Source organism: Pristiophorus japonicus, chromosome 1 (genome assembly GCF_044704955.1).
Source record: "Pristiophorus japonicus isolate sPriJap1 chromosome 1, sPriJap1.hap1, whole genome shotgun sequence".
NCBI classification, from domain to species: Eukaryota; Metazoa; Chordata; class Chondrichthyes; family Pristiophoridae; genus Pristiophorus; species Pristiophorus japonicus.
In genome coordinates, this window is record NC_091977.1 from 50,894,040 (window position 1) to 50,912,338 (window position 18,299).

Below are 18,299 nucleotides of genomic sequence, written 5' to 3' on the forward strand. Positions count from 1 at the left end.
TGAGGCCATCCCTGGCCTCCCAGGCAGCAATGTGGTCAGGTACTGATGCACTGTGGCCTGTGCAGCATCAGGTGATTGCGGAGAAGGCTGGTGTTGTTGTTGGTGCTGATGGTGTGCCTGGTGCTGATCGTGGTGGGATTCTGAGGATCAAGTTGGGAGAGTATAAAGTGCACCCATGCTGATGGAATAGATGGCAGGGGAAGTAGAGTTGGCAGAAGCGATCTGTCAATGGTGAGAGAGGTAATGAGGTCAGACTGGATGGAGACTTGTGTAAAGACTTGCAGCATGGTGAATCTGTTATGGAAATGCAGTGAGGAAGAGCTCGTGGCTGAGGGAAGATATCTCTGTAAGGTGGGAGCTTTCACTTTATGTTTGAAGCTGTCAACTCAACAGCTGATTCAATGGTCACTGAAATCCCGCCTCAGCTTAACAGACGTAGTTCCCGAGCAGTGAGGACCCCGTGGGCCAGCACATAAAATCAAAAGATGAGGTCAAATATATTCTTAATGATTTCTAAACAAGGACATAATTACCTGAATTGGGTTCCCCGCCGCTGCGTGTCGGATCTGCTCAGCGCTGACAGACTTAACACTGGGGAAAGGCGCATTGAGGCAGGTTCACAGGGGAGTCCTGACCCGCTGGGAAAAAAAAATTTCCCCACCTGATCCACCACCGACCGCGCCCACTGACCCCCCCCCGAAAATCACGGCCAGAGTATTGTAGACGCGCAGTGATTCAATGTAAATTGTGCGAAAAGCACTATACAGGGAAATGAGCACAGTACGGAGGGAATGGCTGAGTGTGATGCCCATTTTGTTTCGCAGACAGGATTCAACAGTGTGAACCTGTGAATCCTGAACTCGGAGTTATGGGAGCGACAGCAACCACTGAGGTAGTTCTCCAGCAATAAAAACTCACTGGGGCTAATTATCGCTGGGCAAAAAACAGGTGATAGCAAAGCAGCAGCCCATTTTACACCAAGCCCGATTTCTTTCCCCATTGTGATAGACAATAAAATTACCCCCACTGACTGAGCTTGGGTCATTCAGGCTGCCAAAACTCAACAAAGAAGTTCACCATCTGTGTGGAACTTCAACAACATAAGAGAACATAAGAACATTAAGAAATTGGAGCTGGATTAGGCCATTCAGCCCCTCGAGCCTCTGCGCCATTCAATAAGGCAGAACTTTTACCTCAATTCCACCTCCCGCACTATCCACATATTCCTTGATTCCCTTAGTATATAAGAACATAAGAGTGGTCAATTGTACAGGTAAATGATCCAAACTGGAGCCAGAGATCCATATCTATGTGAGTGAGCACTCAGTAGGTTGCAATTTTACATCATAAAGGAAAGGGGTAGCATCGAAATCCAGGGGCCATGAGTTTAAACGATGTAAGAGCAGGCACAGACTGGATGTTAGGCGGCTCTTCTTTTCCCAGACAGAGGCGAGCCTCAGGAATACATTGCCAGCTGGTGTGCTGGGGCTTGACTCTCTGTATGCCTTCAAAACAGAGCTGGACCAGTTCCTGACTGAGGCAGTATAAATAACACTTGGTCCATGTGATGTCCTGGACTAGTTTTGATCACCTGAGGGGGTCATAGAGGAAGAAGGCTGAGGGGCAACCTAATAGAGGTCTTTAAAATTATGAAAGTTTTGATAGAGTGGATACAGAGAGAATGTTTCCACTTGTGGGGAAGAGCATAACTAGAGGCTGTCAATATAAGTTAGTCACAAAGAAATCCAATAGGGAATTCAGAAGAAACTTCTTTACCCAAAGGGTGGTGAGAATGTGGAACTCGCTGCCACAGGGAGTGATTGAAGCGAATAGTATAGATGGATTTAAGAGGAGGCTAGAGGGTGAAGGGAATAAAGGGCTATGCTGATAGACTTAGATGAGGAAAGATGTCACAAGGCTTGAGAGGAGCATAAACGCCGGTATGGACTGTTTTTGTGCCATATATCCTATGTAATCATGTGTAATTTTACAGAATATTTTTTCCCTTTATTTGTCCTAGGTTCTTTCTCTGTTATATTTTTGCCTCCCCAAAGATGACATGACTACAGTGGGGTTTACGGGGTGGGTTTATGGGGTAGGGGTTATGGGGTGGGGGTTACAGGGTAGGGTTATGGGGTGGGGGTTACAGGGTAGGGTTATGGAGTGGGGAGTTATGGGGTGAGGGGGTTATGGGGTGGGAGGTTTATGGGGTGGGAGGTTTATGGGGTGGGGGGTTTATGGGGTAGGGTTATGGGGTGGGGGGTTATGGGGTATGGGGTTATGGGGTGGGGGGTTATGGGGTGGGGGGTTATGGGGTGGGGGGTTATGGGGTGGGGGGTTATGGGGTGGGGGTGGGAGTTACGGGGTAGGAGGTTACGGGGTAGGGGGTTACGGGGTTGGAGTTACGGGGTTGGAGTTACGGGGTTGGAGTTACGGGGTTGGAGTTACGGGGTTGGAGTTACGGGGTTGGAGTTACGGGGTTGGAGTTACGGGGTTGGAGTTACGGGGTTGGAGTTACGGGGTTGGAGTTACGGGGTTGGAGTTACGGGGTTGGAGTTACGGGGTTGGAGTTACGGGGTTGGAGTTACGGGGTTGGAGTTACGGGGTTGGAGTTACGGGGTTGGAGTTACGGGGTTGGAGTTACGGGGTTGGAGTTACGGGGTGGGGATTACGGGGTGGGGATTACGGGGTGGGGATTACGGGGTGGGGATTACGGGGTGGGGATTACGGGGTGGGGATTACGGGGTGGGGATTACGGGGTGGGGATTACGGGGTGGGGATTACGGGGTGGGGATTACGGGGTGGGGGTTATTGGATGGGGGCTTATGGGATGGGGAGTTACGGGGTGGGAGTTATGGAGGAGGGTTATGAGTGGGGGTTATGGGGCGGTGGGGGGTTGGGGGTTATGGGGTGAGGGTTATGAGGAGGGTTATGGGGTAGGGGTTATGGGGTGGTGGGGGGTGGGGGTAACGGGATGGGGGTTACGGGATGGGGGTTACGGGATGGGGGTTACGGGGGAGGGGGGGGGTGCTCCAACCGTCATGAGTGTGGGGCTGGCTTGATGGACCAGCTGGTCTTTTCCTGCCCAATGATTTTTTACGTCCATATGAAACATTCAATCTTAAAATAAACCTGAAGCTGTTAATGATGTCACGTCACATTTTGTAGGTGTGTGAAACGTCTGGTGTTATTTTCACGCAATACTTTGTGTTCCCAGGAAGTGGCTGCCTCTTGCTGCGAGGGCTGTCTGACCACAGTTCAACAAACAGTTTTCACCTGTAAACAACACTGCGTGGAAAATGTTTCAATCACGCTATCACATCCTGCTGTAGGTCGTGTGGATTGGCTTCAGTGAACAGTATGGGGTTGATCTTGACTTTGTGCGATAGTGTAAACCAGGGAATAGCGAGTCGGAGCCAGTTTTACATCTCTCCAGATTTTTATTTCCATTGCGGTCAGTAGAAATAAAAATCTGAGGGACGTAAAACGGGATGTCGACTCGCTCCCACCCGTTTTACACTATGGCACAAAGTCAAGGTCCAGGTCTGTATGTGTGTCCTGCACAAATAGCATTGCTGCGTGAAATTTCGAGCAATGCTGTTAATCTTATTCAGTGGAACACTGCATTTACTGAGATATTCTGTTGCAGCAGTAACTAACTGTAATTTAAGCAAGTTTATGTTTGAACTTTACTTATTTCCTAGTCTGGTCTTTCAAGTTGGCGTGTATTGCAAAGGGGATGGAGTATAAAAGCAGGGAAGTCTTGGTACAGCTATATAAGGTATTGATGAGGCCACACCTGGAATACTGCGTGCAGTTTTAGTTTCCATATTTACGAAAGGATATACTTGCTTTGGAGGCAGTTCAGAGAAGGTTCACTAGGTTGATTCCAGGGATGAGGGGGTTGACTTATGAGGAAAGGTTGAGTAGGTTGGGCCTCTAGTCATTGGAATTCAGAAGAATGAGAGATGATCTTATCGAAACATATAAGATTATGAGGGGCTTGACAAGGTGGATGCAGAGAGGATATTTCCACTGATGGAGGAGGCTAGAATTAGAGTGCATGATCTTAGAATAAGGGGCCGCCCATTTAAAACAGAGATGATGAGAAATGTCTTCTCTCAGAGGTTTGTAAATCTGTGGAATTCGCTGCCTCAGAGAGCTGTGGAAGCTGCGACATTGAATAAATTTAAGACAGAAATAGACAGTTTCTTAAAAGATAAGGCGATAAGGGGTTATGGGGAGCAGACGGGGAAGTGGAGCTGAGTCCATGATCAGATCAGCCATGATCTTATTGAATGGCGGAGCAGGCTCGAGGGGCCGTATGGCCTACTCCTGTTCCTATTTCTTATGTTCTTAAGTAAGTATTTGTTGAAATATTTACTGAACTGATTTCTTACTTGTGTCCAGTGTACCTAAGTGGTCAGAACAATGCAGATGAGATTTCATTCCGACAAATGTAAAATAATGAACAAAGGAAGGGGAAATAGATGACACACTTACTTAGCGAGTCATACTGAAATAGATAAGAATGAATTTGAAAGAGACTGAGGCATCTTAGTAGTCTCAACACTCAATGAGTCCAACCAATACAGAGTTTCAATCAATAACGCCAAGAGAATGCTGAACTACAGCCAAAACAGTCAAGTACAAATCGGAAGAATTTATGTTCAAATCACACTTTGAAGTTTGTGTCCAGTTCTGGTCACCGAGGTGCAAGGGAAACATCAGGCATTGGAGATCCCTAGTGTCAGAGGGCCGAGTTATGAGGAAAGACTCGAGGGCCTTGGGATTTTCAGCCATGAGAGGAGATGTCTCAGGGGTGGTTTTAGTGAGGTATTAAAATGGCAAATGGTATGGAAAAGATTAATCTGGACTATTATTTCAAACCAAATACCTGTAGTAAGATTAAAACACAGGCACAGAGATTCAAACTAATAAATGGCAAATTTGGAACATCGGAATGGGAATAGGCCATTCATCCCCTCGAGCATCTTCCGCAATTTGGGACTGACATCAACAACAACAACTTGTATTTATATAGCACCTTTAACGTAGTGAAATGTCCCAAGGCACTTCATAGGAGTATTATACAATATAAATTTGACACCGAGCTGCATAATTAGGAATTAGCGCAGGTGACCAAAAGCTTGGTCAAAGAGGCATGTTTTAAGAAGCATCCGGAAGGAGGAAAGAGAGGTAGAGAGGTGGAGAGGTTTAGGCAGGAAGTTCCAGAGCTTGGGGCCTAGGCAACAGAAGGCATGACCACCAATGGTTGAGCGATTATAATCAGGGATGCTCAAGAGGGCAGAATTAGAGGAGCGCAGACATCTCAGGGGGTTGTGGGCTGGAGGAGATTTCAGAGATAGGGAAGGGCGAGGCCATGGAGGGATTTGAAAACAAAGATGAGAATTTTGAAATCGAGACATTGCACCGGAAGCCAATGTAGGTCAGCGAGCACAGGGGTGATGGGTGATATCAGGAAGTTCTTCTTCACAGAAAGAGTAATCAACACATGAAATGAACTTGCAGTTATAGAAGTGGAGGCAAAAGCCTTGTAATGTCTTCCAGGATGGTGAGATAGGATAGGCTGAATGGTCTTCGTGATCCATAGCTAACATGTGAACTGATTTGTTTTTGGTATCACTCTGGGTACAGATGTGAATGTGGTTAATAAGTCTAGCTTTATCAAAACGTCTTACATAGTAGAAAGAAGAGAACTGGGTGGATCTGATTCATATATAGCCATAAATTTCCACTCTACCTGATATATCCAACTTGGGGTCTATGCTGCAAAAACCAGCGGTAAGAGACCTTGTCTTTCCAACCCACATCTCTGGGGTCTTTCCAAAGTAGGCGGACCTGGTCTGTGGTGTCTCCAGTGTGCCAGAGTGCATTTCGTAGATGCTCACCTGGTCCGGTATTTGACTTGACTGCCTACAGAAGCAGTTATGACAGGAAATTTAAAATATTACCGAAGTAGCATCACTTTCAATAGCAATTAAAAAAAGATCAAATGTCAACCTTGAGCTCTGAGGAATGAAAATTTCTTCAGTTGCTACACACAAATGCATTTCCCATCACATTCTACATTTCATTTTTGCAAATATGAGGGATTAGACCGAATAAATGAGGGCAGTGGAGTCCCATTAGAGTTAGTAACAACCTCGACTAACATTACATTTAACTGCCTTCTTTGGGACACCATTTTGGGAGGGGGATACATTGCCATCAGGTTTCATCCTGTGCCAGGAGTGTGCACTGCAGTCCTCTTACTGAGAATTCTGGAGAGCAAGTGAAGGCTGCTCCTTCTGCAAAACTCATGGGAACTGGTTATGCATAAGGGGGCATGATGGACTCAGCCAGTTGAGATAAAAACCATTCAGGAAATGCATGGAGACATGACAAGAAACTTATGTTCAAGATTGAAAATGTGTGGCGGTAAGGGGGGGAAAACACACAAAAGATCAACCAGAACCTCCAACTTAGCTAATCGTTGAAGCCAATGATGTGACAATGCAAGACAGTATAGGCCCGAATTTGTGGCTGCAGTGAATGTTTAAGTGCCTGCGTAAAACCAGCTGGAAGTGGTGAGCTGATTGCATGCAACTTTGCATGGTCAACTCACTTCAATAATTAGCATAAGTTCCACTTAATTAGCAAAACTCCCGCCATTGTCGCTGGGAAAATCGGAACCGTTGACCTTGGTGTTCAGTGTACCTTGAGCTGGATGCCAGGCTCGGCCACAGCACGGAATGGGGTAGCCTGCCAGTAGGTCTGCTCAGTCTGTTTCCACATCACCACGTAGAAGCTGGAACTGTCCTGATATCCAAATATAAACCCAGCATAGTCGTCATCTGTCATGGTGTTCACGTGGAAGGTGCCTTCAAAATCAACTCCATTAAAAGCAGTGTAGCCTGTCAGGTCACAAAACTCAGCTGTTAGACCGCTGACCATCGTTTCTTTCTAACGAGGACAGGTCATCAAATAGCCAGTGTAAATGCTCTAAAAACGGTAATGCTGAAACGCAGCAGTCATTAAACTAGATAGTATTACATTTGCGGCACAGAAACAGGCCATTCAGCCCAACAAGTCTATGTCAGTGTTTATGCTCCACACGAGCCACCTCCCACCTTACTTCATCTCATCCTATCAGCATAACCTTCTATTCCTTTCTCCATCATGTGTTTATCTAACTTACCTTCAAATGCATCTGTGCTATTCACCTGAACTACTCCACATGGTAGCGAGTTCCACATTCTAACCACTCTCCGAGTAAAGAATTGTCTCCCGAATTCCTTAGCACAAAAGCAAAATGCTGCGGATGCTGAAAATCTGAAATAAATGTCTATTTGGAATCTGAAGGAAGGTCATCGATCTGAAACGTTAACTCTGTTTCTCTCTCTCCACAGATGCTGCCTGACCGATTGAGTATTTTCTGCATTTTCTGTTTTTATTCCTGAATTCCTTGTTGGACTTATTGGTGACTTCCTTTTATTTGTAATTTCCATCTCAATAGAACTTTCTCTATAAGTGGAGTCCTGCAAGTGATTTATTATTTCTGTTTTAGGCCATGTTCTTTATGAGCATTGTTCAACTAATGTCTCGACACTGTTCCATTCCTTACCGCTCTTCATTTTTCTTACACTTCTATGGTTAGACTGGCTTTAAACTGTTATAACAACAGCCTGCATTTATAAAACACCTTGAACATATAAAAACATTCTAAAGCGCCCAACAGAGGCATAATCATAAAATGGATGCTGAGCCAAGGAAGGAGCTATTAGTTAGAGTGACTAAAAGCTTTGTCAAAGATGTGGGTTTTAAGGAGGGTCTTAAGGAGGAAATGGAGGTGAAGGGGGTTTAGGGAGGGAATTGAAGGTCTGAGACGGATTGAAGGCATGGCCGCCAATGGCGAGGCAAACAGAAGAGATGAAACTTAGGTGCCCCCCCTTTTTATCTGTGAGAATCCTGAAGGAATTGGTCAAATCAAATCGCACGGGGTAGCCTGGAGGAGGAATTCATAGAATGCATACGGGATTGGTTCTTAGAACAGTATGTTACAGAACCTACAAGGGAGCAAGCTGTCTTAGATCTGGTCCTGTGTAATGAGACAGGAATAATAAACGATCTCCTAGTAAAAGATCCTCTCGGAATGAGTGATCACAGTATGGCTGAATTTGTAATACAGATTGAGGGTGAGGAAGTAGTGTCTCAAACGAGCATACTATGCTTAAACAAAGGGGACTACAGTGGGATGAGGGCAGAGTTGGCTAAAGTAGACTGGGAACACAGACTAAACGGTGGCACAATTGAGGAACAGTGGAGGACTTTTAAGGAGCTCGTTCATAGTGCTCAACAAAAATATATTCCAGTGAAAAAGAAGGGCAGTAAGAGAAGGGATAACCAGCCGTGGATAACCAAGGAAATAAAGGAGAGTATCAAATTAAAAACCAATGCGTATAAGGTGGCCAAGGTTAGTGGGAAACTAGAAGATTGGGAACATTTTAAACGACAGCAAAGAATGACTAAGAAAGCAATAAAGAAAGGAAAGATAGATTACGAAGGTAAACTTGCGCAAAACATAAAAACAGATAGTAAAAGCTTTTACCGATATATAAAACGGAAAAGAGTGACTAAAGTAAATGTTGGTCCCTCAGATGATGAGAAGGGGGATTTAATAATGGGAAATGTGGAAATGGCTGAGACCTTAAACAATTATTTTGCTTCGGTCTTCACAGTGGAAGACACAAATACCATGCCACAAATTGCTGGTCACAGGAATGTGGGAAGGGAGGACCTTGAGACAATCACTATCACTAGGGGGGTATTGCTGGAAAGGCTAATGGGACTCAAGGTAGACAAGTCCCCTGGTCCTGATGAAATGCATCCCAGGGTATTAAAAGAGATGGCGGAAGTTATAGCAGATGCATTCGTTATAATCTACCAAAATTCTCTGGACTCTGGGGAGGTAGCAGTGGATTGGAAAGCAGCTCTGTTTAAAAAAGGGGGCAGACAAAAGGCAGGTAACTATAGGCCGGTTAGTTTAACATCTGTAGTGGGGAACATGGTTGAAGCTATCATTGAGGAAGAAATAGCGGGACATCTAGATAGGAATAGTGCAATCAAGCAGACGCAACATGGATTCATGAAGGGGAAATCATGTTTAACTAATTTACTGGTATTCTTTGAGGATATAACGAGCATGGTGGATAGAGGTGTACCGATGGATGTGGCGTATTTAGATTTCCAAAAGGCATTCGATAAGGTGCCACACAAAAGGTTACTGCAGAAGATAAAGGCACGCGGAGTCAGAGGAAATTTATTAGCTTGGATCGAGAATTGGCTGGCTAACAGAAACCAGAGAGTCGGGATAAATGGGTCCTTTTCGGGTTGGAAATCGGTGGTTAGTGGTGTGCCACAAGGATAGGTGCTGGGACCACAACTGTTTACAATATACATAGATAACCTGGAAGAGGGGACAGAGTGTAGTGTAACAAAATTTGCAGATGACACAAAGATTAGTGGGAAAGCGAGTTGTGTAGAGGACACAGAGAGGCTGCAAAGAGATTTAGATCGGTTAAGCGAATGGGCTAAGGTTTGGCAGATGGAATACAATGTCGGAAAATGTGAGGTCATCCACCTTGGGAAAAAAAACAGTAAAAGGGAATATTATTTGAATGGGGAGAAATTAGAACATGCTGCGGTGCAGAGGGACCTGGGGGTCCTTGTGCATGAATCCCAAAAAGATAGTTTGCATGTACATCGAGTAATCAGGAAGGCGAATGGAATGTTGGCCTTCATTGCGATAGGGATGGAGTACAAAAGTAGGGAGGTCCTGCTGCAACTGTACAGGGTATTGGTGAGGCCACACCTGGAGTACTGCATGCAGTTTTGGTCACCTTACTTAAGGAAGGATATACTAGCCTTGGAGAGGGTACAGAGACGATTCACTAGGCTGATTCCGGAGATGAGGGGGTTACCTTATGATGATAGATTGAGTAGACTGGGTCTTTACTCGTTGGAGTTCAGAAGGATGAGGGGTGATCTTATAGAAACATTCAAAATAATGAAAGGGATAGACAAGATAGAGGCAGAGAGGTTGTTTCCACTGGTCGGGGAGACTAGAACTAGGGGGCACAGCCTCAAAATACGAGGGAGCCAATTTAAAACCGAGTTGAGAAGGAATTCCTTCTCCAAGAGGGTTGTGAATCTGTGGAATTCTCTGCCCAAGGAAGCAGTTGAGGCTAGCTCATTGAATGTATTCAAGTCACAGATAGATAGATTTTTAACCAATAAGGGAATTAAGGGTTATGGGGAGCGGGCGGGTAAGTGGAGCTGAGTCCACGGCCAGATCAGCCATGATCTTGTTGAATGCGGAGCAGGCTCGAGGGGCTAGATGGCATACTCCTGTTCCTAATTCTTATGTTCTAACTTCGCAATCTTTGGGGGAGCAATGAATGTGCCATGGCTGGATGACAGGACAGACACATGACATGGAGAGAAGTGCTTGAGAGGAGCCAAGAAACTAAAAGGAGATTGAAGTAATGGAGTCAGGTCTGGAGCAGCAGCCAAAGTATGCATGTGAATGGGCACCGAGGGAATTGAGGTTACATCGGCAGGGCAGAGATTAGAAGAGACATGTTCTGATCATAAACAGAGGACAGAGCAGAGATGATATGAAGGAGTCCAGTGTTAAAGCCTGAGGCCCTGTGGAGGAGTTAAACTGGAGCATGCACAAACTAGTGTCCACTTTTGCAGAGGGAGTGGATTCAGGAGCTAATCAAGGGGCAGAACATCAGCAAGCTCACTGATGGAGGCTGTTTATTGGAACCATGAACCAGCAGAGTTTGATCCACCAGAGTGTGTAATGGCCTCCAGTATTACTGGGGGCAGACGAGCTCCCCCAAAAGATTGTGGAGTTCCTTAGGATTCTCACAGATAAAAAGGGGGCGCCTAAGTTTCATCTCTCTGTTTGCCTCGCCATTGGTGGCCGTGCCTTCAATCCGTCTCGGCCCTTCACCAGCTGATCTGGTATACCAGGTGGAGAGAGAGGACCAGTGGGAGTGGAATCCAAACACAAAGAGCAGTGAAGAACAGAGTGCTGTGGAAGGTGAAGGATAAATCTACTGAGAAGGGTTATGGCAGCAATACTGGAATCAATTTACAAGTGTAAAATCCATATAATTTAGCATATCACTTCCAAAGCGAGGAAAACGTTCCATTATCTACTTGGCTTCAGAGAGTTTTCTATCTATTTTGGTGACTGTTATACAGTACCAATATTCTAAAGCTAAAATAAGGACAGCTATACACAAAAATGTGCTGCATAATTTCACATACCAACTGCCAGGCCAGGATCACTGTTCATAGTCTGCACAATTTCCATACCCTGTAATGAATCAATTGGTTAGGGAAGATGACAAGGTGCATTTATATAGCGCCTTTAATGTAGTAAAACATCCCAATGCGCCTCACAAGAATGATTATCAAACAAAATTTGACATGAGCCACATAAGAAGATATTAGGACAGGTGACCAAAAGCTTGGTCAAAGAAGTAGGCTTTAACTGGTGCCTTAAAGGAGGATAGAGAGATAGAGATGGTGAGGTTTAGGGAGGGAATTTCAGAGCTTAGGGCCTAGGCAATTGAAGGGCCACCAATAGAAACATAGAAAATAGGTGCAGGAGTAGGCCATTCGGCCGTTTGAGCCTGCACCACCATTCAATAAGATCAAGGCTGATCATTCCCTTAGTACCCCTTTCCTGCTTTCTCTCCATACCCCTTGATCCCCTTAGCAGTAAGGGCCATATCTAACTCCCTCTTGAATATATCCAATGAACTGGCATCAACAACTCTCTGCGGCAGGGAATTCCACAGGTTAACAACTCTCTGAGTGAAGACGTTTCTCCTCATCTCAGTCCTAAATGGCCTATCCCTTATCCTAAGACCGTGTCCCCTGGTTCTGGACTTCCCCAACATCGGGAACAATTTACCCGTACCTAACCTGTCCCATCCCGTCAGAATCTTGTATGTTTCTATGAGATCGCCTCTCATCCTTCTAAACTCCAATGTATAAAGGCCCAGTTGATCCAGTCTCTCCTCAAATGTCAGTCCAGCCATCCCGGGAATCAGTCTGGTGAACCTTCGCTGCACTCCCTCAATAGCAAGAACGTCCTTCCTCAGATTAGGAGACCAAAACTGAACACAATATTCCAGGTGAGGCTCACCAAGGCCCTGTACAACTGCAGTAAGACCTCCCTGCTCCTATACTCAAATTCTCTAGCTATGAAGGCCAACATACCATTTGCCTTCTTTACCGCCTGCTGTACTTGTATGCCAACTTTCAATGACTGATGAACCATGACACCCAGGTCTTACTGCCCCTCCCCTTTTCCTAATCTGCCACCATTCAGATAATATTCTGTCTTCGTGTTTTTGCCCCCAAAGTGGATAATCTCACATTTATCCATATTATACTCCATCTGCCATGCATTTGCCCACTCACCTAACCTGTCCAAGTCACCCTGCAGCCTCCTAGCGTCCCCCTCACAGCTCACACCGCCACCCAGTTTAGTGTCATCTGCAAACTTGGAGATATTACACTCAATTCCTTCATCCAAATCATTGATGTATATTGTAAAGAGCTGAGGTCCCAGCACTGAGCCCTGCGGCACTCCACTAGTCACCGCCTGCCATTCTGAAAAGGACCTGTTTATCCCGACTTTCTGCTTCCTGTCTGCCAACCAGTACTCTATCCATGTCAGTATATTACCCCAATATCATGTGCTTTGATTTTGCACACCAATCTCTTGTGATGGACTTTGTCAAAAGCCTTTTGAAAGTCCAAATACAACACATCCACTGGTTCTCCCTTGCCCACTCTACTAGTTACATCCTCAAAAAATTACAGAAGATTCGTCAAGCATGATTTCCCCTTCTTAAATCCATGCTGACTTGGACCGATCCTGTCACTGCTTTCCAAATGCGCTGCTATTTCATCCTAAATAATTGATTCCAACATTTTCCCCACTACTGATGTCAGGCTAACCGGTCTATAATTACCCGCTTTCTCTCTCCCTCCCTTTTTAAAAAGTGGTGTTACATTATCTACTCTCCAGTCCATAGGAACTGATCCAGAGTCGATAGACTGAAGGAAAATGATTACCAATGCATCCACTATTTCTAGGGCCACTTCTTTAAGTACTCTGGGATGCAGACCATCAGGACCCGGGGATTTATCGGCCTTCAATCCCATCAATTTCCCTAACACAATGTCCTGCCTAATATGGATACCCTTCAGTTCCTCCTTCTCACAAGACCCTCGGTCCCCTAGTACTTCCGGAAGGTTATTTGTGTCTTCCTTCGTGAAAACAGAACCAAAGAATTTGTTCAATTGGTCTGCCATTTCTTTGTTCCCCATTATAAATTCACCTGAATCCGACTGCAAGGGACCTACATTTGTCTTCACTAATCTTTTTCTCTTCACATATCTATAGAAGCTTTTGCAGTCAGTTTTTATGTTCCCGGCAAACTTCTTCTCGTACTCTATTTTTCCCCTCTTAATTAAACCTTTTGACCTCCTCTGTTGAATTCTAAATTTCTCCCAGTCCTCAGGTTTGCTGCTTTTTCTGGCCAATTTATATGCCTCTTCCTTGGAATTAACACTATCCTTAATTTCCCTTGTTAGCTACGGTTGAGTCACCTTCCCCATTTTATTTTTACTCCAAACAGGGATATATAATTGCTGAAGTTCATCCATGTGATCTTTAAATGTTTGCCATTGCCTATCCACCGTCAAACCTTTAAGTATCATTTGCCAGTCTATTCTAGCCAATTCACGCCTCAAACCATCGAAGTTACCTTTCCTTAAGTTCAGGACCCTTGTTTCTGAATTAACTGTGTCACTCTCCATCCTGATAAAGAATTCTACCATGTTATGGTCACTCTTCCCCAAGGGGTCTCACACAACAAGATTGCTAATTAGTTCTTTCTCATTACACATCACCCAGTCTAGGATGGCCAGCTCCCTGGTTGGTTCCTCAACATATTGGTCTAGAAAACCATCCCTAATACACTCCAGGAAATCCTCCTCCACCTCATTGCTACCAGTTTGGTTAACCTAATCAATATGTAGATTAAAGTCACCCATAATAACTGCTGTACCTTTATTGCATGCATCCCCAATTTCTTGTTTGCTGTCCCCAACCTTACTACTACTGTTTGGTGGTCTGTACACAACTCCCACTAATGTTTTTTGCCCCTTGGTATTCCGCAACTCCACTCATACCAATTCCACATCATCCAAGCTAATGTCCTTTCTTATTATTGCATTAATTTCCTCTTTAACCAGCAATGGTGGAGCGAAGAAAATCGGAGATTAGTAAGAGGCTATAATTGGAGGAGAGCAGAGATTTCAGAGGGTTGTAGGGTTGGAGAAGGTTACAGAGATATGGAGGGGTAAGGCCATGGAAAGATTTGAAATCTCGGATGAGAATATTAAAATCAATGCATTGCCACACGAGGAGCCAATGTAGGCCAGTGAGCACAGGGGTGATGGATGAATGGGTCTTGGTATGAGTTAGGATATGGGCTGCAGAGCTTTGGATGAGCATAGGTTTACAGCGGGTGCAAGGTAGGAGACTGGCCAGGAGAGTATTGGAATTGGTGAATCAAGAGATAACAAAGGCATAGATGACGGTTTCATCTTACATTTATAGCACCTTTAGGGCTGGATTTTCGGGATTTTGTGAAAACAGTAGTTTTACGCCAAAGTTACTGTTTTCGCTGAGCTACCGTTTTTAGGCCGAAATTTCAGCCTTATCGATAAAATCGGCGTTGCAAGAGGATTTGATGCGCAAACCGCTAGTTTCGGCAACTTTAGTCCAGGGCCGGTAGCACTGCAAGAGAGGCCTTGGGAAGGGGGAAATTTTTTTCCCAAAAAACATTCACAAAACGCTTACCCATTAAATCGCTGAAAAAGAATTAAAAAATAAAAACTTTAACTAAGGTTTTTTGCAGGTCTTACCGCTGCTGGCAGGGCTGCACCGACAGGTTTGACCTGTCGGTATCCTGGGCGCAGAGTACGGATTTCGAGAGAGCCGAAAGTACGATGCAGATGCAATTTGTGCTGTTGCACATCGGCACACCTCTCCCTGGCGGTATATGGAAGTGCTGTCGCAAAAGTGTACCCGAGGATCGCGCCGACTGGATTTTTGTGGCGGAGGGTCAAATCGCGTCGAAAATCCGGTTGCAAAGTCTGCGAAAATCCGGCTCTTAATGTAGTAAAATGTCCCAAGGCACTTCACAGGAGTGTTATCAGAAAAAATGTTGACACTGAGTCAAATGAAGAGAAATTGGGACAGATGGCCAAAAACCTTGGCCAAAGAAGTAGGTTGTAAACAGCGTCTTAAAGGAGTAGAGAAAGGTAGAGAGTCAGAGAGGTTCAGGGAGGGAATTCCAGAACTTAAGGGTTAGACAACTGCTAATTTAAGACTTCATACAAGTCTTAAATAAATAGTAATAGCGTGTTGCAATATACAACAACAACTTATATTTATATAGCACCTTTAACGTAGTAAAACGTCCCAAGGCGCTTCACAGCAGTGTTATTAGACAAAACAGATAAATTTGACACCAAGCCACATAAGAAGCAATTACGGCAGATGACCAATAGCTTGGTCAAAGAGGTAGATTTTAAGGAGTGTCTTAAAGGAGGAAAGAGAGGTAGAGAGGCGGGAGGTTTAGGGAGGGAGTTACAGAGCTTGGGACCTAGGCAGCTGAAGGCACGGCCACCAATGGTTGAACGATTATAATCAGGGATGCTCAAGAGGGCAGAATTTGAGGAGCGCAGACATCTCAGGGGGTTGTGAGACTGAGAGATTACAGAGATAGGGAGGGGAGAGGCCATGGGGGGATTTGCAAACAAAGATGAGAATTAGACTGATGATATATTCCCGGTAATTTAATTTACCAATTTATGTACATTTTAAAAATGATCACTGTAAAATAATAAAAGATATTCTCACCTGGTTAAGTACAACCCAGTTTGGATCAATTTGCGCATCTCCTTCAGGATCAAGAACAACAGTCTGGTATGCTCTGAAATCAGTTAGAGTCACCTCTGCATTCTCAGGGCAAACATCTATTCTGTCAATGATGGTGTCATGATCGAAATCACCTTCGCAAATGTCTCCAACTCCATCAACTGAATAAAATAATGCAAGTACAGTTGGTGCAAAATGATTAAGATGGGATGATAATTCACGCCAATAATCTGTATTTTTGTAAGCAATAAATATCAAAAAGGTCATAGCAACACACTATGAACAAAGAATTGAGACTTGGACATCTTTCGAATTGAATTAATGTTTCTAATGTTGAATTAGGTTGGGATTTATAAATCAACAACATTCTGTAAGCATAGTTCCTTATTGCATTGCATTTTATTACAGATCCCCTGCATTAAGAACTAGAAATGAAATGTTTTCCTTTTTAATGATGACAGACCACGCTTGTAACTCAGGTTAACACAATCAAACAATAGCTGCCATCACACATAGCACTGAGTTTCAATTCTTGTCATCATTACATAATGTTAGGTGCTGAGTCGGACCAATTGATGGGCGAAGGCCAGGAGCGTTCTATTCCATTTACATCTACAATCTTCAAAATCCTCGGTTATCCAAGGCACGAACAGGTACGGACCCAATCTGGGCCCCTGCAGTATGGTCAGACTCTGTTCACTGATCGCACTGGCTGCTGCTGTTCTCCTAAGCCATGAGGAAATTCCCAGCTTGGGGGTCCCTTCACCCCCAGCCGAGGCCCCTTTGACACGGGACATCTTGTTTGCGATGGGCAGAGGAGCCGTGGATATTTGGCCAAACAGAGGGTGCAAAGAAAAGCAACAATGACAATTCTGTGACTTAAATCTAGGATGTGATCAGAGATTCACAGAATTAAACTTGTTACTATAGAAAATGATTGCGTGTAATGGTATAGGTCTTAAGACACTCAAATACACAGATAATGTGTATGTAAACAGGTTATTTCACTTCAACTGTGATCAAAGATCACAAGTACAAAATTGCCAACCTTCGGCAACACTGGAGATTAGAAGAATTGAGAAAATACATGGAATAAGTGCTATGTTGAATAGCGTTGAATATAGTTAAAGATAAGATGTAAATAATGATAAGTATAGGTGACCTGATATTCTATATGGAACACTATGGAATCCTGTTGGGATTGACTGGTCAAGGTTGAATAATATAGATTGTAATATTATCTTTATATTCTAGAGCTTTGTTCAATTACCTTCAAGACTCAGTGAGAAAGTCCACAGAGTGTTATCTATCTGGAAGTTTTTACTTGTGTATAAGTTGGGTAGAGTTTACAACAATGCAAATTGTACTTCATCATCATAGGCAGTCCCTCGGAATCGAGGAAGACTTGCTTCCACTCCTGAAGTGAGTTCTTTGGTGGCTGAACAGTCCAATACGAGAGCCACAGACTTTGTCACAGGTGGGACAGATAGTCGTTGAGGGAAGGGGTGGGTGTGACTGGTTTGCCGCACGCTCTTTCCGCTGCCTGTGTTTGATTTCTGCATGCTCTCAGCGTTGAGACTCGAGGTGCTCAGCGCCCTCCCGGATGCACTTCCTCCACTTAGGGTGGTCTTTGGCCAGGGACTCCCTGGTGTCAGTGGGGATGTCGCCCTTTATCAGGGAGGCTTTGAGGGTGTCCTTGTAACGTTTCCCCTGCCCATCTTTGGCTTGTTTGCCGTGAAGGAGCTCCGAGTAGAGCACTTGCTTTGGGAGTCTCGTGTCTGACATGTGAACTATGTGGCCTGCCCAGCGGAGCTGATCGAATGTGGTCAGTGCTTCAATGCTGGAGATGTTAGCCTGGTCGAGGACACTAATGTTGGTGCGCCTGTCCTCCCAGGGGATTTGTAGGATCTTGCGGAGACATCGTTCGTGATATTTTTCCAACGACTTGAGGTGTCTACTGTACATGGTCCATGTCTCTGAGCCATACAGGAGGGCAGGTATTACTACAGCCCTGTAGACCATGAGCTTGATGGCAGTGTTGAGGGCTGGTCTTCATACACTCTTTTCCTCAGGCGGCCGAAGGCTGCACTGGCGCACTGGAGGCGGTGTTGGATCTCGTCGTCGATGCCTGCTCTTGTTGATACGAGGCTCCCGGGATATGGGAAGTGGTCCACGGTGTCCAGGGCCGTGCATCTTGATGACTGGGCCTTGTACATGGCCTGATGAAAAGAACAGGCTTAATGTGCCAATTAAC

The 18,299-nt window shown here is 44.8% G+C and overlaps 1 protein-coding gene across 1 annotated transcript in view; it reads right to left on the reverse strand.

Annotated features, from left to right (window-relative positions):
• The window catches only part of LOC139263499 (thrombospondin-4-like), a 144,485-nt gene that overhangs the window by 15,905 nt on the left and 110,281 nt on the right, over positions 1–18,299 (reverse strand). The window contains exons 18-21 of the mRNA XM_070879679.1: positions 16,028–16,206; positions 11,344–11,392; positions 6,721–6,917; positions 5,765–5,937 (exon numbers count right to left, since the gene is read on the reverse strand). Of these exons, the coding sequence (XP_070735780.1) occupies positions 5,765–5,937; positions 6,721–6,917; positions 11,344–11,392; positions 16,028–16,206 (598 nt within the window). The remainder of the gene's footprint in view (positions 1–5,764; positions 5,938–6,720; positions 6,918–11,343; positions 11,393–16,027; positions 16,207–18,299) is intronic.